A 25597-nucleotide genomic window follows, 5' to 3' on the forward strand; every position below is an offset into this window, starting at 1 on the left:
ACTAACACAAAACTGCTGGATTTGTTTTTGTCTGTTTTTTTTTTATATCACATAGTCTTTAATTTAACATTTTCTCAATGACTGGATACTGACTACCGTCACTCCTGGTTTCCACTTTGCGTCTTCGCTGCATCCTCGTATGCGTTGCCTTGAACAAAGTCCAATTGAGAATTAAGTGGTGGTTTTCTATATTAAGCTTTCTCCTCCATCACCCGATACTGTGGCCAAGTCTGGCCTTGTAAATATTTTATATGGTGAGGAGAGGGCTTGGCTTTCTGTCACCCAGTGCCAGTACACTCCACGCGCACACACACAAACACACAAGCTAACCAGTAAAACACACACTGGTGACATCTTTGGCAGGCTGGCTGAACAGTCATACGCTCCTGGACATCTGTTTTACCCCCCGTGTTATTTTTGATTTTTTAAAGGATGACTTGCCACTTGCTCTGCTGCAGACGTGACAACTCGAGCTATGAATCTTTTGATTTATGCTTGGGTTGAATTTAGTTTTGTGTGATTGAGCAAACTTACAGTGCTCATCACATTTGAAACATACGGGACACTCGAGGTTTATTTCTATTTTGAAGGGCTTTTATGATTCCTGCTCACCATTACAAAGGAGAAATAAACATGTTTGAAAAACAAATAGGTGTCAAAACTTCTGCTGACTTTCTTTGAGTATTCTTTAACACACCATTTCTCCTTTTCAGGCACTTGGATCATAATGAACTGACCTCCATACCTGATTTAGGGCATTTTGCTTCCAGGATCGTTTCTCTGTACCTGTGAGTACTGCTTCCTTTACTCCTCTGTCGAAATGACTCGACTCTTTCACAATAGTCCCATGTCTGGCCTCATTCAGATTCTTTTTTAATATTCTCTTTAAACCCAATAGTGCTCTGTACCTCTGGAGTAAATCTCATTCTTATGAATGTTGACTTATCTGCATTATAAAGCCTCTTTTCTTTTTAATTCGGTTGCCATCAAAGTGAAGTTCTATCTGCAGTGATTAGCAAATGGTAGAATAACTGACAAATCTTGTTAGCAGGCTCTGTGGTCCTGTCTGTAGTGAGTGGAGCTGGCTGTCAGCTCATATATAGTTTTGACTTGGTTGCTCACAGTTGTGAAACCTTGCCTGTGGGGACTGCCTGCACTGGCATCCCGCTGGAAATTTACTGCCGTATTTGGGAAGGGCGTGTGTGTGCTTGTTAATGTCACAAACGTGAGCTTCAGTCCATCAGCAGCCCACTTTTTAACCCAGCTAACAGGGCGCAAATGATGGATTCAGCTGTAAATGAAATTACAGAAAGAAATGTTTGGAAACTCCCAGAGAAAAATGGACGTTCGTGTTTTAAATCAGCAATTACAAATAGGGTTATACGAAACTGACACACAATTGTGGAGCAGTCTGGTTTGTGCAACTGTCAAAATGAGAACCTGAGCCAAACCTCATTGTGTGTTTAAACTAGCAGAGTGATCCCATGTCCCCGCAGCAGCGAACAATGGAAATAAAGTCTAATTCTAATCACGATTCCAATTAAAGTATAAATAAATACAATTGTGACAATCTTGTGTTTTGCTCTGTTGGGTGGGTTTATCTCCACTGCCACAGTTTAGCTCCTTTTGTGTTACCAGAAAAAATTCTCAGGTCTTTTGCTGTCATTGCTGAGTTGTCAGTGTGGACGGATGACTGATGGATTGTGGGCTGAGCTGGAGTGATTTTGTCGATTCTTTTCTTTCACACCTTCCGAACATGTGGGCCCTCTGACAGTAGAGAGCAGGGCTGCTGCTTTTCGTCATGTTTGGCCGCCATCGTATCATTTTAAGCAGTGAGCTTGTTGGGAGTCACATGTTTGCCTCTCCCTGTGTGTCATCTGTCTGCCTCTCAGAATTTACCATGATGCACTTATGTGGTCAGAATATTTTTGTAAGTGTGGATCGTTACTATGAATTTGAGTATAATTTATCTGCTCTTGACTGTGTGAACTTTTTTTAGGGTGTTCTTCTTTTTTTTTTTTTTGCTGTTTTCCTTTTAAATCTTTGGGCTGCCTGTATTTGGTGTTGAGTTTTTCTTTGTCAGGCTGAGTTTGTAAGGTTTAGCTAAAGCTTCTGTTCGTTTAGCATTAGATTGAAAACAGACTGGAACAAGTTCACCTTTACTAGCACAAACTGTGGAAAGTTGCAGGCCCTACAAATGATTGGGGTGTCTTTTTTTGGCCTGACTTGAAGCCTGTTGCTGGGGGGGGCTTGTAGTCCTGATGGGAGTGGAGGCTGGAGGGAGGGTCAGATTTTTACAAAGCCATGCAGCTGAAATGAAGGCTCGCTGAAGCACTTGCAGCTGCAGCTGTCAGTCACATGGCTTACAGTAAAACGGGTAACACTGAGCATGGAAGTAGGGATGAGAAAACAGGGAGGGAGTAGGGGGTAAGCCATGTGAATAGTGTCAGATCAGGCTGACATCACTGCTTGTTGAAAGGAACACAGTTTGGAGGAAGTATAGGGAGGTGGAAGAAAGTTCCAAACAGCCAAAAGAGAACAAAAAAAGATGAGAACATGGTTATTTAAAAAAAATAATCTATTCAGTTCTACCTGCCAAGCTCCAGGTCTTTCTGAAGCTGGTTTTTGTGTGCCAAAGCAGAAACAGCATCGGTTAAAGATTGTCTGTCTGGAATGTTGTCTGACAACAAGTTTGTGTGAGACAGTGGTTAACCCACACGCTGGCAGACGGTCCGGTCTGTCCTCAGCTGCTCATCAAACTGTAAACTTTACAAAATCCAGATGCATAAAAACATAAACCCATCTCCATTCTTTGAGCTCACTGCTCTTTTTTAATGTACAAAATGCAGAAGGAGTTAAAGTTTTTGCGTGTGCGTTTGTTCCCACTGATGAAAAGAAGCTGAGACGTTTAGCCATTCAAGTGGCCAATTAACTTTCTATTTCTGTGCTGTATTGGCAAAGAAAGCAGTCGTTTCTAAGAGAGCATTGTGCAAGGTTTTCTCCTTTTGAGTGTACCTCTCACAATAAATGGGACAAAGCTTCATCGGGCACCTTATGAAGTGCATGGTTAAGGAGTCCAAACAAACCTTATGCCAGGTCTCTCCCACTCTGGTTTATTTGCCCATCCCACTGAGGTCCTGCAGACTCTTGAATGCCACCGCGGGATGCTAAAAAAAACGCAAAAGAAAACCCATTTTTTAAAATGTGACAAAATGACAGAACACACCCACTTTTCTCCTGTCAGAATCAAACGGGTGCCGAAAGCATCTTGGAGAGAATCTCACGAATCCCTGTTTGGTCATATTTTAAAGCTGGAACGCTTTTGTCCTGCTTCAAACAGAAAGAGACGGGCCTAACAATAGACCTCAAAGATGACTGAAATGATGTTTGAAGCAGAAGTTTGGGGCTGCGACTGTAAACCTCCGATTTTCATTCATCAAAAGAAGTGTTAAAATGAGCGGGCTTGTGATAATCAGATGGTCAACGGAGCAGGGTAATTAGATTTGGAACTGAAGAGAACCAAGGGGAATAAGGCCTCCAGACTTCAAAGAAAACAAGAGGGAACCAAGCTTGTCTTTATCAGAGATGTCAATGACCGTATGATAATCCGTTTTTATAAACGCTACTATTGTATGCGTGGACTTCAAACACATGGAGCGCCAAGGCTTTTTATCTGTCTCTGACACGCAGCTGGGATCTAGCTTTGGGAGAGGGTGGTGGTGGGGGTGTGTGGTTAATGTGGAGGAAGAGTTAGAGCGGACAACCTCTCCCACCAGTCTGAGACTGATCTGTTTTTCCCAGCAAAGGTCGCCAGCTGTTGACCCCACGTCACCCGAAATCCCCCTCCCCCTTTTTTCGGAGCGTCCATTCCTTCCCTCCTTCCATTATTCCCTTTGTTCAACTGTATCAACTGACTGTGTGTGTCCGTTACTGGTATGAAGCGTGTGTTTGTGCGCGAGTGCTCATCCTTAACCATTTCTGCCACTGTTTATTCAGGTGGGCCACTGCGGTGTTTTGACCCTCCTCCTCTTCTTCCTCCTCCTCATCCCCCTCTCACACACCGGCGTTTGTGCCTGTGTGTCCATGTGTTTCAAAGCAAGACAGGAAGTAGGAACTGACCTTGTTTTGAAAAGGTTGACTGCTGAAACACCTGCCCTCTTCTGCTCTGCCTGTCAACGCACAAATACTTGCACAAGCTCACAGTTCAGCAATGTTGATACTGATCGAGATGCTACCAAACTTTAAGGATTACAAGAAATGGAGTCAGAGATGCAAAAGGCAAACATGCTCACCTGTCTCATGGAGCACGATTGTCTCCCAGAAATCTAAAATGTTTAACTCTAATGCTACGTACACAAAAGGCTTGTGACGTGCATTTATTAAGCAGCTAAAAGGGCATTTTTGAACGTTGATTGCACTTTTAGCATACGGTGTTCACACTGGACTGTGGCTACCTAATACTAGCGCATGTACTTACAGTTGGCAGTTGAATGTCGAAGCAGTGAAAATCTTGCGAATTTTGCTCCAGGCTTTTTCTGTCACAGCTCTATTCCGATATACCAAAGACTTGGTGTCATAAAATTTTGTCTGGATACAAACCGCAATTATTCATCGCTGTTCCATGATCAACTTTCAAACGGTTGGCACTTCCTGTTTTGAAAAGGACACCACCTATAGGTCACTACCAAGTCCGAGCCCCTTATTGTTCAAAGCTCAACTGGTGTAACTTTTATAGCACGTTCAATGGCTGTGCGTTTTGTACGTAGAGCCCAAAAATGTACTTAAAAGCAAGTGTACCCACGCATGAACGCACGTGTTTTGAATGCGGAAGCCCAAAACTTGCATTTACATGTATTTACATAGACCTTTCATTAAATGTAGTTGCTTGAATGCGCTTTTTTGTGCCCGGTGTGAATGTAGCATAAGAATGAAGACATTTTCTACTTTATAATGTCATTTTGTTATAAAAAAACTGTTCTGCTTGCTTTTTATTCTGTGACAGCTTTCCCCCAAAATAGAATTTTTTCACCTTTTCTCCCCGTTACTAATCCGGACTCCTGAATAACCCTCAACAGATGTTAAGAAGTACAGGAATGGGTGGAGCTGCCCATGAGTCTCTACTCCTCATAAGACTCCTAAATGTGTCTGAAATGAGAGAAATGTGTCCATTTTTTCTTTTCTCAGGCTAGAGATTTAACCTGGCTTGACAAGATCTGGCTGAGACAAGAGTTTTTACATTTTGGTTTAAACTTCTAAAAGTTTAGCAGAGTTTCAGTTGAGTTCCCAAAACTTTCCTGATCCATCTCAGACATGCAAACCATCCTTTTTCCTTTTAGTTCCAACTTTTCCAAGCTTCCTTTTGCCTGTTGGACACTAAAAGTGGTCGATCAAAAATGTGCAACAATCATTTCACTCTTCCAGTAGTTAAAGAGCTCAGAAATCCCCTGGAAGTGTCTGTAGTTGACTAGTTGAAGTTCTTGGTGACTTTGTATGTGTACTGTCCTCTCTGTGAATGAAACTTAAGGTTTTTCTGCCTTAACTGGATGGGAACAGAACAAAAAGTTTAAAAAATATATATAACATTTTAAGAGTAGTTGGTAACTGAACCTGTTGTCTTTTGTATTTCTTGTTTTGCAGACATCATAACAACATCCGTAGTATTGATGGCAGGCGGATCAGAGAGCTGGTTTCTGTGGAAACGTTGGACCTGAGCAATAATGAAATCACTGAGCTGCGGGGACACTGCTTCCCTGCAGGCCTGCAGATCAGAGACCTGTAAGTATCTGCGCAAGAGGGAGAGGAATGCAAAGAAACTTGATAGAGAGACATGTTTTGATGCTCCAATTCCCTTCGTCTTTGTTCAGGTACCTGAGCAACAACAAGATCAGCGTGTTAGAGCTGGGAGCGCTGGACCGTCTGGGTTCATCGCTACAGGTTCTAAGACTGAGTCGAAACCGAATCAGCCAGATCCCCATTCGAGCCTTTCAGCTCCCAAGGCTCACCCAGCTGTAAGTGCCTCTGCAGGAAATCATCTAAAAATCACAGTTTGTGTTCTCTTAGAATCCCTGAACCTTCTAAATGCACATCCTTGATTTAAAAAAAACGTAGAAAAGTAGAGTTTGGACTATGAGCAGTTTGTAGTGTGCCCACCAAGCTCTGTGTGTTTAACACTGGCATAGATGTTAGTGAGTTATCCCTCCAGGAGTGGATAAGGTTTGACAAGGCAAACACTAGAGCCATAATATCTGTGATTTATTGCCGTCTTCCATATCCCCAAAGTGGTTAGTTCAGTCTCTACATCATGCTCCATTATCTTCCTCAAACTTCCCTCCAGCTTAATGGCAAAGTGGACACATTTGGAGCTCAACGCCTTCATTTGGGAGAGTTAAGCCACTCGTGTAATGGGAGTCTCCACCTGTGGTGATTCCAGCCGAGTCCCCAGGTGTCTTTTGTTTAGCAGGTGGTCTCTGTGACACTGTATCTACACATGCTAGAGGTGATGCACATTAGGCACAAAGGAACCTTTAGAGATGTTTATCTCTTTCAGCCTAAGGGCTTTTACAGTCTCAACACTCAGGAAGCTGTCCAGATTCATTGCCATGTTCAAAGAAAAACCATACCCCGTTTTCCATGCATTACTTCTTCCTTACTCCTGTTATTTTTGGATCTAAAGTTTGACCTTTGTTTGTAAGTTGAAGCTCCTGGTATACCGCAGTGTCACCACTCACCTTTATAGGAATGTTTTTCTGCAAATGATTTTGAGTTTTTGACCTGAATGTTCTTGTGACGAGAAAGCTGACATATAAAAGAGGAGTGCAACTGCTTTGCTTTACACAGTTCCTCTGCACACAATATCCTCACCTGTTTTGTGTTTCTTCTGCAGCGAACTCAACAGGAACCGCATCCGTCAGATAGAAGGCCTTACCTTCCAGGGTTTGTCGAGTCTGGAGGTGCTCAAACTCCAAAGGAATAGCATCAGCAAACTGACGGACGGAGCCTTTTGGGACCTAGCAAAGATGAAAGTCCTGTAAGTGTAGTCTAAAACACCTACGGTTGATGTTTTTTGCTGCATTTTTGTTCTCTTCTCTTTATAGCATGGATTGTTTAAAAGCAAAATACTATTTGGAGTTACTAAAAGCTCCAGGAATAAGCAGGAATTTTTTAAACCCTTCCTGTAAATCACAGAAATCATACTTAACCAGAATGACCTTAATTGTAAGCTAAATAACTCTGTAATGATCACAAAGTGCTATAACTTATGCTGCCAATGCAGTGTTTAGTGATACAACGGTACAACCAACATGCAAATTGTTGATGGGGAAGTTCTCATTGAGATCTAACTTCTAAATGTCTCTCTGCAGCCACCTGGAATACAACAACCTGACGGAGGTGAACAGTGGCTCCCTGTATGGCCTGACCTCACTTACGCAACTGTTCCTTAGTAACAACTCAATAGCCCGCATCAACCCTGATGGATTGAAGTTCTGCCAGAGACTGAGGGAACTGTGAGTACCAGCATTTAAATGAGTCTGAACACTTAGCCTGTTGTGCCAGGTAAACCTCTGGCAGGCCGGTTTAGGTTCCTGAAGGTGGGTCCACCACAGCTGGTGATGCAGAAAACAAACCACTCCCGCCTGAGAAACCCCCTCACCTCCTATGTCATCCATTTACCTTCCTAAGGGTTAAATGACTCTCAGGATAAGCCCGTTTATCCCATAATCAGAGCTGAGCTCAACAGCATTCAAGCCTTTGACAAGACGCGTTCTTGTCAGTCTCGAAGTGTAGAGTTTTGTCAAACCGCCGAGTAATCCTCTGTTGTTTGTGTGGTTGTAGTTACACTTAAGGATGTCTTTCACCGCCTTTGTCTGCCAAGTTATTATCAGGAAATCTGCTGTGCCGTTGACATGAGTGTGGTAACGCTGCTCCATGGTGAGGCTCAGCTGAGGCGTTGTTAACAGCGAGGTAGCCGCTGCTCTCTGTGGCGCCTCTCCTTGTTTGTGTGCATCAGTCTGAAGGGATAAAGTGGTAGGTGGTGACCACGCCAGTTTGCTTTGTGTATCTCTGGGCTGTTTCCTGTGTGCACATCTTATGAATGGTAGATTGCTCCCAGTGCTGTTCCAGACTCAGCCTCCGGGCGCAGCAGCAGTCACCGGTTATATGATTTCATTATCAAGAGTTATAATGACTGAAATGAGTGACTCGGCTTTATGAGAAGCCTGTTATTGCATTCCCAATACGCTGGGCTGAGCTGGTCATCGGGCAGAATCTCTGCACACATGACTGGCCAAGCAAACCTAAGGCCTGGCTGAGAGACAGACAGACAGAGGGCCACAGAAAGGGCAATGATATACACAGTACTGCTTTTGAACTCTGAAAGATCCCCTTATAGCATTACAGTCCAACTCTGACCATCTTTTTATCTATTTCAAAAGTATTCCCAGTGGTCTTTTTCTTATAATTGTGTCGTTTAAGGCAAAGTCCAATAACCTGTGTCATTTTCTAGATCACAGTTTCTGCAGAGTGGCAGTAGTTCATTAGAACTTTGCCTCTGAGTTGAGGGCAGGTCTGTTGGCAGGGAGTAACCCCGCCCCCACTACCCCTCCCCATGGCTGATTGTTGGGAGCAGGTGACCCACAAAGTGTCTATTTACGTCAAAAATATAATCTTTTTCAAACAGGGTTTTTTTGTCTGCTCCTGATTCACAACAATTTTAATAAAGAAATACTGAGACATGTAATTTTAAGCTTCATTCTCTTTACATATGTCCTCCATCATCAGAAAAGGCTTTAAATATGATCTGTTTACTTCTTAAGTATACTTTTTTTCAAGGTTTCTTAAAGAAAGACATGCATATCGTCAGCCTGTGTCTTTGGGGTTTCCTCGGCTCTATTGACTTAAAAAGAAAATATTCAGATGTGTAAAGATTCTTACTGTCCTCTGTGCTTTGCAGTGTGCTAAACTAGTTCTCCTATCTTGCATTGAAGAGAAAAGCCTATTAAAAACAATGTTTGCACTTACATTTGCTCAAACATGGCAGTACAGCAATGTTTAAAAGCTGCCTCGGTGTTGTACCAATCTGTTATCTCATTCCAGACCTCACAGAACTTTTCCTGTCTGCTCTTCTGTTCCACTGTCTCTTTCCATTTCTATCCTGCCTCCATCTTCTCTCCTGTTCCTCTTCTTTCTATTGTTTTTCCAGGAATCTGTCGTACAACAACCTAACTCGTCTTGATGAAGGGAGTCTGGCGATGCTGGGGGATCTCCACACTCTCAGACTGGGCCACAACTCCATCAGCCAGATTAACGAGGGAGCCTTCAGGGGCCTGAAGGCGGTACGCATCTTGTAAGTGCGCCACCATTAGAGACCTACCTCAAGGATCCTACCTTTGCTGATGCACTGTATTATAATATCGCAAGCTTGACTCTTAAGAATGATTTATGTCTTTGTATGATTTGATATTTATTTGTGGAGCTGCTCCATTTGAGTCTTTTGCGTGCCATTTGCTCTTCCTGCCCTTTTCTATGCTCACAAAGGTTCTGTTGTTGTTGGTTACTCCTTCCCTGCCTGTTTTTTATTTAGCTTTTCATCTACTTTGTGTCCACCCAAACTTGCATTTGAAAGCTCCATTGATATTCCTCCCTGCTTCTCTAAGCCCTGGGTGAAGATGGAGGTTTGTTTTCCTTCTGAGTCGCCTTTTTGCACAAAAGCCTTTAAGAAAGAAAAGCAGAGAACCAAAAAGAGAAAGCGAGTGGATAAATCCAGCCAACAGACTTGAGGACTTGGTTCTTAATGAAGGTCCTCCTGGCTCTGCTGCTGCTTCCTAAATAAAAAGCAAAGAGAAAAGGAGCTTTCAGACACACTCTCACAACAGCGTGATGGGCCAAAGCAAATAGGCTTTCTCTCTCTCTGCCACATTGGGTGCTGTGTACCATCTACAGGATCCAAGAGGCACCTTTGAGGAGCCTCTTCTCATATTTTTAATCCTGTTCTAATCGTGCTTCATTAAAATAACACCTTCCTCCCAATCCATCCGTCATCTTTGCATGATTACATAATACATGTGCTGCCTAATTCATTGTGTGTTTTTTTTAACTTGTGTGAGTCTGTGTGTTTGCAGCAGGCCTAATCTAATCAGAGGAGGGGGGGGGGGGGGGGGGGCATAGGCTAGGCCTTGAAAAGGAGCTGGGGGAGCTTTAATTGGGCCTGCGCTGCCGGTTGTGCTGGCATGGGGCTGGAGCCTCCATCAGGGTGTGAAAGCTCCAAACAAGTTAGCCTGCCTTCTAATTTGGCCACGGGGGTTGTTGGCTCATCGGGGCCCACTTTTGCTGTGCCTGGTCTCTCGGGTCCACAGCGTCCCCCACCGGCCCCTCCTCCGCTGGCCTTGCTTTAACAAGGCGATGGCCATTCACATCCAGCCAGCCAGAAAGAGTAGGAAATTGGCAGCCCCACTTGAGTCCAACTAAGACAGTGGTCAGTGGAAAAGAACCAGAGGGGGATGAAAGATGCTGGAAAAGAAAAGGGAAAGAGGCAGTGGAAGGCGTAGCTGCCCATCACCCTGAAATGCCTTTCTCAAATGGAGAATGAGCGCTTTCAATAGTCCAGAGGAGCGCTTGGATTCTTTTGTTTGTCTGTTTGATGGCAAAAGAGAAGAACAAAAGCTTTTTCTGTAAGTATGACTTCACCTTAAAGTAGATTTTTTCTTTTACATCTCTCAGGAGGACACAGATGTAGTCAAGATAAACCCCCAAAGTGCTTTTAAAAGGAGCCTTCCTTTTTATTCTTTCTATATGAATTCATTGATTCTGTTGTCTCCATGGTAACTTAGCTTGGCCCCCTAACCCTATTAAAACCGCGGATGTGCCATACCTGCCACCATTGCTTGCATCTGTCTGGATTCTCACGTGGCGCTCCGCTCTCGCTGGTCCCTCCATGCCCTCATGAATTATAGATGTATTTTCCTGCGCTGGAGTTTGGCTCAACACATCAGCGCACATTCCTCACTCCTCTTCCCTCTTGAAGGAAAGAATGCGCTTGGCTGGCAGAGCAGAGCAGCAAAGGGGCTTTTAGGACCAGGTGTGTGTGTGGGGGGGGGGGAGCATAGGACATGCAACCCCTGAGGATCCTCTGCCACGCCTGTGAAACTCCTCAGAAATGTCCAAAATGATGATCTCCCGCCTCTCATTTTTCTCACCCCCCCTCTTTTCTCTTCTCCTCTGCAGGGAGCTGGACCATAATGACATCTCAGGCACAATAGAAGACACCAACGGGGCCTTCTCTGGATTGGACAGGCTCAACAAGCTGTGAGTGTTTTGAAAACGCAAAAGTTCATAAATCTATGTGTCTGTGAGTGGATGCATCTGATGTTGATCGTAGCTTCTATGTTACTGCTACAATCCTTTTCACACTGCAATTGTTTTTGTCGGCTTCTGTTTCACAATGATTTAAAAAAAGAAATAATCCAAAGTGGAATTTTGCCTTAATTTTCCTTATATTTGTCCTCCATCATTAGAAAAATGCCACAGGAATATGTTAAAAACACCCACAGTTTTCATCAGAGTGGGTCTTTAAAGTGAGCTATCACAACTTCCAATCATCCAGGTTATACAGATGTGGGCTTCCTCTTTAGGGCCACGCAATAGAAAAGTGACCTAGAAGTGATAGCTGCCCCCCTTTTTGTCAGCTGTCAGTTTTTCCTCTCCCTTTATCTCAGGGAAGCTCAGGCTTTTTTCTCTGTAATTGAATTGTCCTGTTATTTCATTGCTTCCCAGAGGCCCAGTGTGCTCGCCGCGTCCTCTCGGCCTGTAATGGTTCTAAAAGGGGCTCTGCTAAATTATGCGGATCTGTTTTCTCTGAGAGGCTATCTCTGTTCTAAAGAACCACATTTGAATGTGAAAAGTCAGTGAGTTGTAATATTGCAGCGAGTGGGACGCTTCTGCCAATGAGGAGCAATCATCAACGAGGAGGATAAATAGATGATGTCCAGCCAAGATGGTTCCCAGTGTGAGCTCTCCTGAAAGAAAGAAGCAGAGAATGGGCTTTTCTTTGAGCTGGCAGGGGTTTGCTCCCCCAGTAGGCTTCTTTCAGTCCCCTCCACCTCCCCGCTCCTCTAATCCAGTCATTCCCTCCCTGTACTGAGGGGCAGAGAGAGAAAAAGGGTGAAATTGAGGGCCGTATTCAGTCATCAGAGATCAAAAGCCTCACACGCCCCGCCCCCTGACCCTGCCCCCTTTTGTCATGGCGTTGGCGGAAGCAGCGCGCCACATCTTAAAGCCAGCGATGCAAACCCTGGGAAAAAGACACGCAGAACAGAGAATAGGGAACATCAAAGTGTTTGGCACACATACCAGCTCCCTGAAGGATGGATGTTTGCCGTTTCGTGTCATTGCTTAAAGAAGCATCTCTTCAAACTTGCTAGCTTTCTGGGAATCTCACACATGGGACCATTTGTGCGATCACACAGATGGTTCAAACGAGGATCAGGAAGTAGACACTGGTGCTTCCTCCTCTGAGAATAGAGGCCTTGAGCAAATGATGAGGGATTACACCTCGGATTAAAAAGTCTTCCTGGTTCAGTTAGAGCGCACAGATGGACATGGAAATAAATGAAGGGTGTTGACCGTTGTTCAAACTCCCCCAAACACCAGCATTTGGACGGGTTCGGCTGCAGAACATCGAGTCACATGATAGTCTGTGAGATGTGCCTTCATGCACATATGCAAACTTCAACACACGCACACACAGGTTGCACACGCTAACGGGGATGTTCACCGTCTGTATTTCTTAAAGAAGCAGAAAGGGCTGCAGGAGGCTCATTGTTGTGAAACTCCAATTAAGATAAGAGTAGTCTTTGAAGAACAGCAGAAGCCAGGTGCCCTCCTCCCAACCCAAAGCACCATTCAGAACCTCCCCGGCTTCCCTCCACATAGTTCAGATTTCCAATACTTCAATCCCCAACACTCTTATCAGATTCAGCCACGCTAATTGTGCTCCTCTCTCCGTCTTGTTTTCCTTCCCGCCCCCTCGTCCTCTCCCTTTCTCCTCGTCAATCGGCACCCTCCATGTTCTGGAACGGCAGCACCCTGTTTGGAAACAAGATCAAATCGGTGGCCAAGGAAGCCTTCTCCGGCCTGGAGAGCCTGGAACACCTGTGAGTATCCCACAAGGGAAACATGGAGAGGGAGGGCCCGGCGGGAAGGGGGGTGTGGGCGGCAGGGGGGGTTGGGATGCCAAAAGTAGCTGGCAGTGTGAAGGCTTCTAGAAATTTAATAGCTTCTTTGTAAAAGGAGAAGATGGGGGCTTTGCGAGCACCCAGCTGTGGTTATTGTAGCACAGTTTCACCTTTTTCGGTTTTCTTAAACCTAAGCTGTTGAGCATATGGTACGGCAGATTCCTTTAGCTTCACAGTTACCTTATGAGGGCAGATTTGAGTTTAGTCTTGTCGCTGGTTTGTGTGGAAATAATGAAACAAAGTCTAATGTGTCGACAGGAACCTGGGGGAGAATCCAATTCGCTCCATCCAGCCGGACGCTTTCAGTAAAATGAGGAACCTGAAAAACCTGTGAGTTATATTCATGCATTGGACAAGCAGCGAGCGGAGGCTTGCAATGGTGGATTTGACCGTCTGCACTTGTAGGATATGTGAATGGAGCTGCAGAAGCAGTGATCAATGTGTTGTTTTGTTCTCTAATAGGATCATGGACAGCAACAGCTTTCTGTGCGACTGCCAGCTGCAGTGGCTGCCTGGCTGGCTGCTGATCCGTGGTTTGCAGTCTGATGTCAATGCCACCTGTGCGCACCCTCTGAGCGTGAAGGGTATGAGCGTGTTCGAGGCTCCTCCCAGCAGCTTTATGTGTGGTGAGTCTGGAAGACCTCTTAGGTTTCAGTGGGACGTCCTGTCCTCTTCTGAATTATTCATCCGATTTTCAAACTCGTCTTCTTCAACCTTTCAGACGATCTGCTCAAGCCCCAGATCACCGTCCAGCCAGAGAGCACGGCGACCGTCTTCGGCAGCGATGTGCGACTCATCTGCACGGTTGTAAGCAGCAGCTCCTCCCCCATGACCTTTGTGTGGCGTAAGGATCAGGAGCTGCTCCGCCACGCAGAGGTGGAGAACCACGCCCACATGCAGGCACCAGGCCAAGGCGTCACGCCAGGCACAGGAGAAGTGATGGAGTACACCACTATCCTGCACCTGCGGCGTGTCAATTTTGCACACGAGGGGCGTTACCAGTGCATCTTCACCAACCATTTTGGCTCCACCTACTCCAGCAAGGCTCAGATCGTGGTCAATGGTATGTTGATATTTTAGGAATCAGGTCCTTTTCCTCCTCATCACTGAAGAGCTGGGAATTTTGTGACTCATCTCTGACATCATTGCATCTTTTGTCCATTTTGGATCTGAATTCAAGCAGCTGCTGAAACAGCGAGAAGCAGAGCTTCAGTTCTCTGAAGCATCACCTGATTGATGGAGTTGCTGTGCTCTTCTTTGACAGTGCTGCCCTCCTTTGTGAAGACTCCCAGGGACAGCACCATCCGAACGGGCCACAACGCCAGGCTGGAGTGCGCCGCGGAGGGCCACCCGGCACCTCAGATCGCCTGGCAGAAAGACGGCGGCACCGACTTCCCCGCCGCTCGTGAGCGCAGAATGCACGTCATGCCCGACGACGATGTCTTTTTCATCATGGATGTCAAGCCGGAGGACATGGGCGTGTACAGCTGCACTGCCAAAAACACCGCCGGGACGGTCTCTGCCAACGCCACCCTCACCGTACTCGGTAAGACCTGAGGGGCTTTCAGCAGACAGCGCCGCCCTGCTGGTGCTGTCAGGGCAGTGCAGGACTCATCACATTCCCACATGTTCAGGATTGCACACTTGTAAACAGCCGGACGCTCAGTTGGGAACCAGTCTGCCGATGGAGAATTTCTTTTTTTTTCTCCTCCTTTTTTTTTAGCAGCTGCGGCCGGAATGCAGGTCAAAGGTCAGAGGTCACTGCAACGGTTCGAGGGGAATGGTGGGGGAGTGAGGGTTACTCACAGAGGGGTGTTTGTTAGGCATCCCCAACCCCTTGGGTGGGAGGAGCAGTCATGGCTTCCTAACTGCAGAGCTCCCAGTTTACTCTTTTACAGTGTTTTGTTTAACACACAACAGAGGCTCTCTTCAGCCGCACACACACACACACACACACACACACCACGCTTGAACTCCACACCTTTCACGGCAGAGCTACAACAGGAAGGTTCAGGAGCATCCGTCGCGGTTTGCTTCCCACATGTTCACATGCAGAGCGCTGATCCGCTCAGCCTGTCTGAGCGCAGAATCTGGGATGTTTGGGTTTGGGAGACAGGGGGGTGGGGGTGGAGGTGGGGGTGGCTGCAGTTGAGGGGCCCCTGTCTGGAAACAGAGGTGGGAGCTAAGCGCCGGGAAGAGGTCCGGGGGCAGAGAGGAACAGAGTTGAGGGGATTGATGGAGAAAGAGAAGCGTATTGATAGAAGAGAGAAGGCCGACTGAAGTGGGTTAAGTGAGATCTCTTAATCTGTGTATGTCCCACTGTGAAGGGAAGTGCTCAGTCTGAGAGGCCAACACACACACACACACACACACACAACACTTAGTCATTCAGCTCAATGCACTCCTTTCAGCAGAATGTGAGGTTGCCCGGGGAAACACTGAAAACATTGTTCCAAGGAGGATCCAGTCTCTGGAGAAATCTTGTTAGTGTGTTGTGATAAAAAGTTAACTGATGTCAGAATTTATCAACATGGCAGATATGACCTCAGATGTATAAATATCATTGCTGAAGGAAGCTGTCACGATGAGATAAGCTTTTAGAGGCTCTGACTGTAAACTCAGAGCTTCAGGCTGAATCACCGGGATCCCTCAGTGTGTAAACGGATCCTTTGAACAATCAATGCCGAGAACAAGCAGAGCTAAAGCAGGAACCCGAGACTCTGACGCCGGCGGCGGTAACAGTAAAGCCGACCACTGACCTCCGGAGCTTGACGCATCTGACTTCTGTGCTCTGCAGAAACGCCGCATCTCGCCCAGGACCTGGAGGACCGCAGCGTGGTGGTGGGGGACACAGTGGCACTGCAGTGCAAAGCCCTTGGCAGCCCGCCGCCACGCATCACCTGGCTGCGCAACGACCAGCCGCTGCGGCCCTCGGACAGACACCACTTCACGCCGGGGAACCAGCTGCTTGTCATCGGCTCCGCCTCTCTGGAAGACGCCGGTCGCTACACCTGCCTCATGTCCAACACGCTGGGCACCACGCGGGCTCACAGCCAGCTGGCGGTCAGTCAGGGCGCTTGCACCTCACCGGCCGGCCCAAGCAGCGTCACCATCGGCATTATCGTCATCGCCGTGGTTACGAGTATTGTGGTGACCTCACTGGTGTGGGTCTGCATTATCTACCAGACCAGGAAGAAGAGCGAGGAGTGCAGCGTGACCAACACTGGTGAGCTTCATGCTCTGATGCGACCCGTCTTGTCTACTCAGTCGTTGCTCAGCAGCTTCTAATCCCAGAACTTCCACTTTTCCCAGATGAGACGGCTGTCCCTCCAGATGTTCCCAGCTACCTCTCCTCCCAGGGAACTCTGTCGGAGCAGCAGGACGCCTGCATCCGCGTGGAGACTGGCGGGGGAGCCCCGCCCAACAGACATGTCATGGATGCCAGTACAGGTACCTGACAGTCCCCCCTCCCTCTGACAGCAGATTCCTGCCTGTGAAGCTTCTCATCCGGCATTCCTTCCCTCCCCAGCCTTCGACCCCGCAGCCGTCTGCTCAGACTGCTTTGAGACCGCCAACAGCTACTCCAAAGATCCCGACTACCTGAGCCACGGGTTTGGACCCGCTCGAGGCGCAGAGTACCATCAGCAGTTCCTCCCCCCACCTTACCCCCACCGTCTCCCCGGGGATCCGCATGAATCCAGATCGCCTCCGCTCTGCAACGGTTATGTGTATGGAGATCTGACGGACATGCAGACATCCACGTTTCCAAATGACTGCGACGCCACGCGAGAAGACAGACAAGGTGAGAGGACTCTGTGTCCCAGGTGTATGGGACAGGTGGGACAGGTGATCCCAGTGTTTCCGGGGGCCCAGGATGAAGATTGGATTTTATTTGATTTATAGTGATAAATAGGAATCTTTGAGAGTCTAGTTTTTCTCAAGATTTTTTATTTGTCTTTTAAAAACTTAAAAACAGCTGAAGTTGTAGTTGCAATAGAAAGTAAATCAGAAGTCCTTTTATTTGTTTGGGACGAAGGCAGAATGAAAAATGGCTAAGCCCAACACTCTTGTGTTGCTAAAAAAAAAAAAAATTCCCTTTTTAAAAATATCCTGGGACGTGGAAAAAGCAATTTTCTGGTTTGCTCCGCCACGGCATCTCCTAATCGCTCAAAATAAGTTAAATGGCGTGATGTGCAGGCGATTGTACTACCTGCATAAATGAGGTCATCAGTTTGTGTCACATTTGGCCTTGCGACCAATGCCACCTGAGCGATTACAAGTCCCAATGAAGTCTAAATCGGCCCTTAGGTGAAATGCTAACATAGATGTCCCTCTGTTGCCTTTGCTTGTTTCTCATTCCTGTCTTTGTCTGGCAGAACACAGGGCGGGACAAACGGCGGCCAGCTCCCAGCCAGTGGACGACTCTTTCCACAAGCCGGTCAAGCTGGTCGGTTACCCGGATACGGACTGTGAGCCTGAGCTCAGGCGGACTCTGCTGTCCAACGGACACGCCCACAGAGCCTCTCCCAACGAGAGCGCCTCTCTGAGGAGAACCAGCGACTAGCAGTCCAGCCCAAAAACGTGGACCTTTCCGTTTTTCTTCTTTGCACTGGGAAAAAAAAACTGCTACCTCATACGGAGGAGAACGGGCCTCATGGATGTGAACTGGTGGGAGAGGGGGGGGGGGGGGGGGTATTACAGGAGGAGCTTGTGTGGGTGGCGTCCCATCTGAGCGTATCAGCTGTAAATAGTTAAAAACCTTCTTCTGGGAGGTGACCCGTAAAAAATGTGACTTGCTTTTGAGGCATGTAAATGTGGGGAATGTTGTACAGTGTAAGTATGTGCAGTTCAGGGGGGGTTCTAACGCAGAAATAGAGCGGGGAGGTTTGTACATAAGAGTTTTCTTATATATTATATAACTTTTACAGCAGAGTGTTTGAATATATGTGCATGAAAAAGAAAGGAGTGATGATATTTTTATTTTCTTAGGAAAAAACAAACATTTTTCAGCTTTTACCAACATTCAGCTGCAGTGCCTTATTGCATGACTTCAAGGAAACACAACCTGTTCTAGCGTCTGATAAAGAGTCTCTTTTGCTTGACGTCAAGCAAAAACCCTCGATTGCACTTGAATGTTTTCCTTTTTAGTCATTTTCTGGGACAAACACAGCCGTCTATGGCCTTACAGAAATAAAGCTCAGCCCAGTTGTATGAAGGAAGAGCTGGGATGGAAATCGGGGAGGGGGAGGGGGCGTGCACGGGGCAGCCGGCTCAAGCACTTTTCACTCCACAAACAAGCTTCCGGACCACGCGGGCCGCTCTGCTGCCCGTTGGACCTCACGGTTCTGCAAAGCCGCTCTCCCGCCACAACCAGATGCAGCGGAACCCTTCGGGGGCCCGCGTGGCGTTTATGCGTTTGTTACTGCTGTAATGATGCAAGGACAGCTGGGAAATGGTCTCCAACCGAACCAGGATTCATGCAAGTTGGGCACTCCAAGGTTTGCCACGGAGGGCGTCGGTCAGAGGGGTCTTTAACCAGCAGCATTTACTGAGCTATGGTGGAGGTCGTGACCCTCACCTGACCTGAGAAGCTTCCTGGGTGTAGTATGTGAAATGGACAAGAAGAAGCAGTTCAAGTTCTGAGACTAATTTATTGAGGCAAACTGAACCTATGTACTGTTGTCAAAGCTAAAACCGTGAAGTTTCTAATAAAATCACTTTTTGCTCTTAATGGCGTGGACTTTCTGCTGAGTTTGTCGTTCATGGTGAAGCCATCGGTTGGAGCGGAGCAGCAGCACCCAGAGGCCTTGATCCTCAAACCTCCTTCATCTCCAAAGATGGCAGGCATAGTTTTCCTTCTGCTGGCTGTTTTAAATATTTGCTGCTGACTCGAGGTCAGAATGTGAATTCCAGATGGGCGTTAGTCACCAGATGATTGACGTGCCCCCGGCTGCGCCCCCCACCAATCAAACACCAGCTATTGTTGCTCAACAGCCTAGTGTCAGGCAGCATGACATACAGTTCCACCTGTGAGGCCATCCCCCCCCCCAGCACCACCCCAGTTCTTCCATATGTCACACAATCCTTCACGGAGGAGATTTGGATGGAGATGTTTTGAGGAACTGCTTTGGAACGTGAGGAAGGAGCGGAAAAGCGCCGGTATTTTTTAGGCGAAGTTGGTTCTCACTGAAGCTCACACACTGATGACTTTACCCCCACAGTGCAGAAGATTTACCCATAGAAAGCAGAACTGGACAGAGGCAAGCTAATTATAAAAGACTACTTTTATGTGAGAGTTGCACAAGTTTTTGGTATATTTTTCAAGACAAGTTGAAATGATTTCATTCTGATAAAAAAAAAACATAGCAAGGAATGTAAGATCACACAAAAGTGACTGGAGGCACAAATCAACACCTGATGTTCTGGTTGTGCAAAACCCTCAGGACATTTAGAAAACTGAAAACTGAGTTTGGAAACAGCAGGCAGATTTGAACAAATACATTGAGTTGGTGCAACATCCCATCCATCCAGTACTCCAGACCCTATTCCGGTTTTGTGCATTTTTCAGTAGTTTTGTTGCTCCCAACTAGTCGAGATGTCGCAGAAAAGGACAATGCTAGATTTGAAGGCCTTAAGTTTCAGATCACTCAATCTGAACAAACTGTAAAATTGTTTATAACTAAACTTTTTTTTCTGATTATTTAAGTTTGTGATTTTCCCAAGGTAGTCTTAAAGTTGTCTCAAAGCATTCTTAATTTAGTTTCCAGGAGTCGAAAAAAGCACGAATTGCCACATTTGAAACTAAACTGTGATCAAGTCAAAAATTAAAACCCAATGATTAAGGCAAACAAATTCAGTGACATTTGCATGGTGCATTAAGGAATATGAACGTGTAATCAAAATGTTATTTTATTTGCATTATGCTTTATTTAAAGAATAACAACTTAGTATCTGCAAAAAGACCCACTCCAATCATCTTTTGATCTATTAGAAATCCTTCCCAGTGGTCCTGTAGAACTGATCATGCCCGTTTGAGCCAAAATGAAATCAATTGGTTTTTCTTGGACATAGTTTCTGCAGAGTGGCAGGAGTTCATTAAAAATTTGCCTCAGAGTTGTGGGCGGAATCATTGGCACGGAGCAACCCCACCCCCTTTCCTTTCCCCGTTACTGCAACAAAAATGGCGAGCAACATTGCAGCTATCCAGCCGTACAGTTTTGAGTCAAATACCAGCTCAGACGAGGAAAACCAAGACCTGCATGAACCTATTGTCTACAAATGTCTACAAGGAAACAGTTTGGGGCGGAGCTGGAAGTTTCTACCTCACTGCTACAAGATTTTTCCCTCATTTTTTCATCTGGTCTGGATTCACAACAATTTGAAAATACTCAGAAATTGAAATTCCAGCTTCATTTTCTGTATAAATTTTATCCATCATGAGAAAAATGCCACAAGAACATGTCAAAACACCAACAGCATGGATTTCATCGGAGAGGGTCTTTAACGCAAAATATTGCTCAGTTTTCACAATAGTTCTTTACATTCCAGAGTCTCCATCTCATACATCAGGCAGGAGTCCTAAATGACTGATTGACCTGTAGCAGTGTTTGAATTTGACATTTTCCCGAAGACAGCTTTCAAAAAGTGCTCAAATGTTGGCTCCGTTGAAACCCCTCAAGAACAGCACTGCTTCCCTCTTGTGTTGCTGAAATAAATAAAAAAAGCAGCAAAAGAACAAGACTGTTTCTTCTAAAACCAGAACTCACAGGAGTCTGCAACCCGTCTCTAAATGTAGTTTCTGAACTTTGAGGTCAAAGTGGGTCTGATTGAAGAATGACATGAGTGAGATGGGGTGATGGAACATGAAAGTTCACTTTTTTTCTTAACTGTACTCAAGCTGTCACAGCACTTTGACATATTTAACTCATTTTTAGCCTTTTGATGAAAGGAAATGTAACTTACTTTTTTTTTTCAGTCAACAATCATTCATTTCAAACACTATAACAAACGTGTCAAACTGTTGCCTTTTGGATTCAACTTATGACGCAAAAGACCTACGGTGAAGTCCTAACCAAAGCAGTAAGAGGGTTGATGTTGATAAGGTTGATGTAATATTTGTTTCTTTGCATTGATGGATTTGGAAATCCTTCATCTGAGCCGTTGGAGAATCCTGCTGTCCCAGAAACAGAGGCTCTTGTAGGTAATACAGATGAGGTCAGTTTTACAGCAGTGAGAATGTCAGAGTGATGACACAATGGAGCGTTGTGGCCTAATAAGGAGAAAAAATATGGATAAAACACTAAAAAAAAAAGTAAATGGAAGAGGAATCTTGAGGGAGTCAAAGAAACCACCAAGCTAAGTCATTATCATCACAGCTGACTTTGAAATTGAAAGTTTTTGTTTTTTTAACCGTTCAGTTGAACTAATTTTAAAGGCTCCGGTCCAACCACTACCAGCAGCTGCTGTGGCTCTTAGGGCGGGAAGCGCAGCACACACACTCCCCTGCAGGTGAGGAAGACTCTGCTTCTTGAGACTCTTTCTGCAGTTCTTGCGACAGCTCAGGACTCAGGACAGCCAGAGGGAGACGAGCTGCTACAGCAAGGTACAGCGAACCCTCTCATAGGCTCCCAGGAAGATGAAACCGCCCACGCTGATGAGGGCCACCCTTGGTGTGCAGCCTGCAAACAGACTGCAGAGAAAGACAGAGATTTACCTTGAAGGAAATTCGTTATTTCTGATCAGATCAGGGTTTGGAATCGGTCTTCTTTTATTTATCCAAGCAGAACATCAGTTGCAAAATTCTTAGAAAAGATTTATAGGTATAATCCCTGATTTTGGTAGCCTGGTGTTTGTGCCTGGTAATTAATAAAGCCCGGTTTACACAAATAAATGGGACAACTAACCCAAAGAGATGCAATACTGTGCCTTTAAACTCTTTAGCACTTTTCAAATTAACAAAATCTGGAACCAGAGAAAAATATTGATAACATTCCACAATCTATGATGGAATGGGTGTTAACTAGGACAACTAACTAGTGATGAAGTTAAGACAGACACCATCTTTTTTGCCTGTTATGAAGATCTTTGGTATTTTTTTAATTTTTGGTTTTTAAAATAGAGCAACACAGTCATGGGAAACTGTCTATCTGAAAAGTTTTACAAGCCCAGGAGTGACATTTTAAGTAGGGGTGGAAAAAAAATACAGCTACGTACTGACAGTAAAAGCAGAAACGGTTGAAAGCCAAATATATGAAGAAGATTATGTTGGTAAAAAGGTTTAAAAAAAACAATCGGGATGTAAATAATGGTTTCTGTCAGTTTGTCAGTTTCTCCTCCTGTCGTACTCTTTATCACCTGCCTTTTTATGTACATGAAATGCAAACAAAAAGACGTCCAATCACATGCGCGTTTTTCTACCAACTCCAGTCAATTTCAACTGAAGGTGAACCACAGTGAAGGATGTGTGTTGTGAGAACTAAACATACAACACACATCATTCAAACTATGCCAGTATAAATTAAAACGACACAGATTTGACCACAAAAAACAAAGTAGTCTAAAATACCAGGTTTTCATGTCTGAATCTGTTTTGTTAAAGACTTTTGGTTTTTGTTGCTTTTGTTAAAAAGCATTTTTTATGAATAGTTTCAAATGGCAAATAATTAATGTCCAGATTGTTTTCATCTATGTAGAATAATTGGAGTGTATCGTATCGCCACAAAGTTAGTCGAATCTTTTATGTATCAATTTGGGTATCATGTGTCGAGATGTGTATTAAATCCTGAGAGAGGGAAAGAAACACATACACATACACACTATTTCAAAGTGAAGGGTGACAAACCCTCAGGGAGATGCTAAAATGGTGTTTAAACTACCCCCCAAAGCAGGGGTGTCAAACTCATTTTCACCGAGGGCCACATCAGCATGCGGCTGTCCTCAAAGGGCCAGTAATAACTTATACATTTAACTAAATGTAATTAAAAAGAAATGTAACTACTAAAATAACTTATTATTTATTTATTCAAACTTTTTAAAATGACAATTCCAGTTGCATAGAAAACATATGTTTGCTTGTTACTGTAGCATAAATCCTTTTACATTTGATTCTGTCTGGTTAGGTTATATAGACAGTGTTTAATGTATAGTTAATGTATAGTTAATGTATAGTTACCCAATCCAATATTTTAAGTCTGATTCCTCCAAGATATGAATAAATACACACTCATTTTTAGTTTTTATTCTAAGAAATTAAAAAATTTAATGCTCTCGCGGGCCACATAAAATGACATGGGGGGCCACATTTGGCCACGTGCCCTAAAGCATTGTGGGAAATGAGGTTGGTCATTTGCTTAAGTCACTACCTTTAAATTTGTAGCAACTCATATTTGACTGCAGTTTCCAAATTCACAGATTTATATCATGCACAATAAGAACAAGTTTAATCAAATTGTTGACAAATATTATTAAATTTTAAATCAAATAGTCAAACAAATAATGATTAGAACGAATATGTTTTTTTGCTTAAACTCCAAAAAATAAAATCTTTTGATATTTTGGCCCGCTCTTAATTTGAAAAGATTGTTAAAAACAGGAAGTAGATCTCCCCATTCTTGCAATGAGATCATCAGATCTTTTAAGCGGACAGAGCAGATTCAGGTGAAAAGGGGCTCATGGGAGCGAGGTGCCAAAGTGAGCCCAACACAAAGGGGCGGAGCATTACAAAAAAAAACGTTTAAGTTTTGGGTTTCAAAGGATGTTATGGGCCATGAGAGAGCGCCCATCTCCCAAGATTCAGACCAGCAACCCTCCTCACCGCCATCCGTCCACAGCTGTTTTTGGGATTAGCCTTCAAGCCCCCGCCCTTCCTCCTCCCTGGAGCTCACATCCCTCCTCTCTTTCTTAAGGCTTGACTGATGGCCAGATGACATCCACATATGTCTGTCTGCTGTCCATCCATTCGACAGCCTCCTCCTGCTGGCCCTCTTTTTTTATTGGGGAGGGGGGTTCTCCTGCGTCTCTTTTTCTGCTGCATCATCCATTTCTCAGACTCACTTCATCCCCCTTTTTTATCCATACTTTTCTTGTGTTTAACTACCAACACCTTGTGTCTGCCAATACGCCCCCGCACTCACATGCTCTGGCCTGGACCCGGCCAGATGTAATGGATGAGGAGTAAAGTGTGTGTGTGTGTGTGCGTGTGTGTGTGTGTGTGTGTGTGTGTGCTGAAGAGAATGCACAAAATCTGTGCACACAAAAAATCTGTTTGCGTTCATCATCTGCGTGGGCGTGTGTCAACTTATGTTTCCATCCTCTTCAACTTTTGTAAGATTGCAATAATATGCATTGGTTTTCATCAGCTGTGAAGAAGGTTCTAGAATATAAAATATGCTTTTGTGCTGCTGTGTCACAGTTTTCCAGTTTGGAATTTGAACAAAGGCCTAAATCTTGCAGCTCAACTAAAGAGACACGGCATGGAGAAAAGCTGCAAAAGCACAGGTGTGGCTCTGATGACTCAGCTTGTCAAATAAACTGGTTTCATTTGGCTTTTTGGTTTTGGAGTCGCAATCATTTAATGAAAAATGCCCCAAAAAAGCAATGCTGCTGTTTGTCGGTTTATAGCTCTACAGTCAAATACCCAGGTTTACGAAAAATTTGAAACCCCAAAAGAATAGTTGAATTTAAAACCTTTTCTGTAAAACTTTTACTTTTTAAAAACCACAGCAGGCTCCAGCTGGTGTAAACCAGTGGGAACTCATTTTAAGAATGCATTTAGTATGCATATACTCACATCGTTCTATAAATACCAGTTTAAATGCAAGAAGTGCTGCCCGTATGGTTTATGGGGGAACGTTTTGATTGTGCAGCTGGGTTCTACACTAAGAACTGAACACTCAAGCACATATTTGGTCACCAAAGCTTGTGATTAAAGACCATAGGGGGATCTAAAGAGAAATGTGCAGGTTGTACTAATTTTGTGACCAGTGTGTATCAATAGGCTTAGCTAAGCTACCTTCTGGGGTTCCCCAAGGCTTCGTTTTGAGAACATTTTTATTTTTGGTTAAAAACAAAAAGATCAAGTTTCCAAACAAAAAACTTCTATTGTTTAAACTTAAAAGATGTGCTCAATGAAGTAAAATATGAAATGATTAAAGGACGTACCAAAATAAAATACATTAAGAAAACTTTGACCACCATTAGAATTTTTAATAAATCCACAGATTATCCCTTTCTGGGTCCAACATGACACAAATAAAAGCCCGATTAGCCTTCTTGTAGAAAACATTTGAAACAAAAGGAAGATTAAAGAGGCCACCTTTGGTTTGACCACAGTGCACTCGCTCCTCTTAGTGCCGGCCCGACAGCCGGCC

The 25597-nt window shown here is 44.8% G+C and overlaps 2 protein-coding genes across 8 annotated transcripts in view; one reads left to right on the plus strand and one right to left on the minus strand.

The window, feature by feature from the left end:
- The window catches only part of lrig1 (leucine-rich repeats and immunoglobulin-like domains 1), a 29117-nt gene extending 10157 nt beyond the window's left edge, over positions 1-18960 (plus strand). Inside the window, exons 3-18 of the mRNA XM_023954994.2 lie at positions 714-788; positions 5638-5775; positions 5865-6008; positions 6884-7027; positions 7362-7505; positions 9200-9343; positions 11221-11301; positions 13077-13148; positions 13488-13559; positions 13692-13855; positions 13951-14292; positions 14494-14775; positions 16027-16455; positions 16542-16679; positions 16759-17031; positions 17606-18960. Of these exons, the coding sequence (XP_023810762.1) occupies positions 714-788; positions 5638-5775; positions 5865-6008; positions 6884-7027; positions 7362-7505; positions 9200-9343; positions 11221-11301; positions 13077-13148; positions 13488-13559; positions 13692-13855; positions 13951-14292; positions 14494-14775; positions 16027-16455; positions 16542-16679; positions 16759-17031; positions 17606-17793 (2830 nt within the window). The 3' untranslated portion in view covers positions 17794-18960. The remainder of the gene's footprint in view (positions 1-713; positions 789-5637; positions 5776-5864; positions 6009-6883; positions 7028-7361; positions 7506-9199; positions 9344-11220; positions 11302-13076; positions 13149-13487; positions 13560-13691; positions 13856-13950; positions 14293-14493; positions 14776-16026; positions 16456-16541; positions 16680-16758; positions 17032-17605) is intronic.
- A 1160-nt stretch (positions 18961-20120) lies between these two features.
- The window catches only part of slc25a26 (solute carrier family 25 member 26), a 56536-nt gene continuing 51059 nt past the window's right edge, over positions 20121-25597 (minus strand). For all 7 annotated transcript variants that reach the window (XR_013656048.1, XM_004068853.5, XM_011475069.4 and 4 more), the window contains one exon: positions 20121-21918. Coding sequence is in view for 6 of the 7 variants with exons in the window: in XM_011475068.4 (XP_011473370.1) it covers positions 21788-21918 (131 nt within the window). In the remaining variant the exon portion in view is untranslated. The remainder of the gene's footprint in view (positions 21919-25597) is intronic.

Source organism: Oryzias latipes, chromosome 5 (assembly GCF_053564925.1).
Source record: "Oryzias latipes strain Hd-rR chromosome 5, Olatipes_Hd-rR_3.1".
Classification (NCBI taxonomy): Eukaryota; Metazoa; Chordata; class Actinopteri; order Beloniformes; family Adrianichthyidae; genus Oryzias; species Oryzias latipes.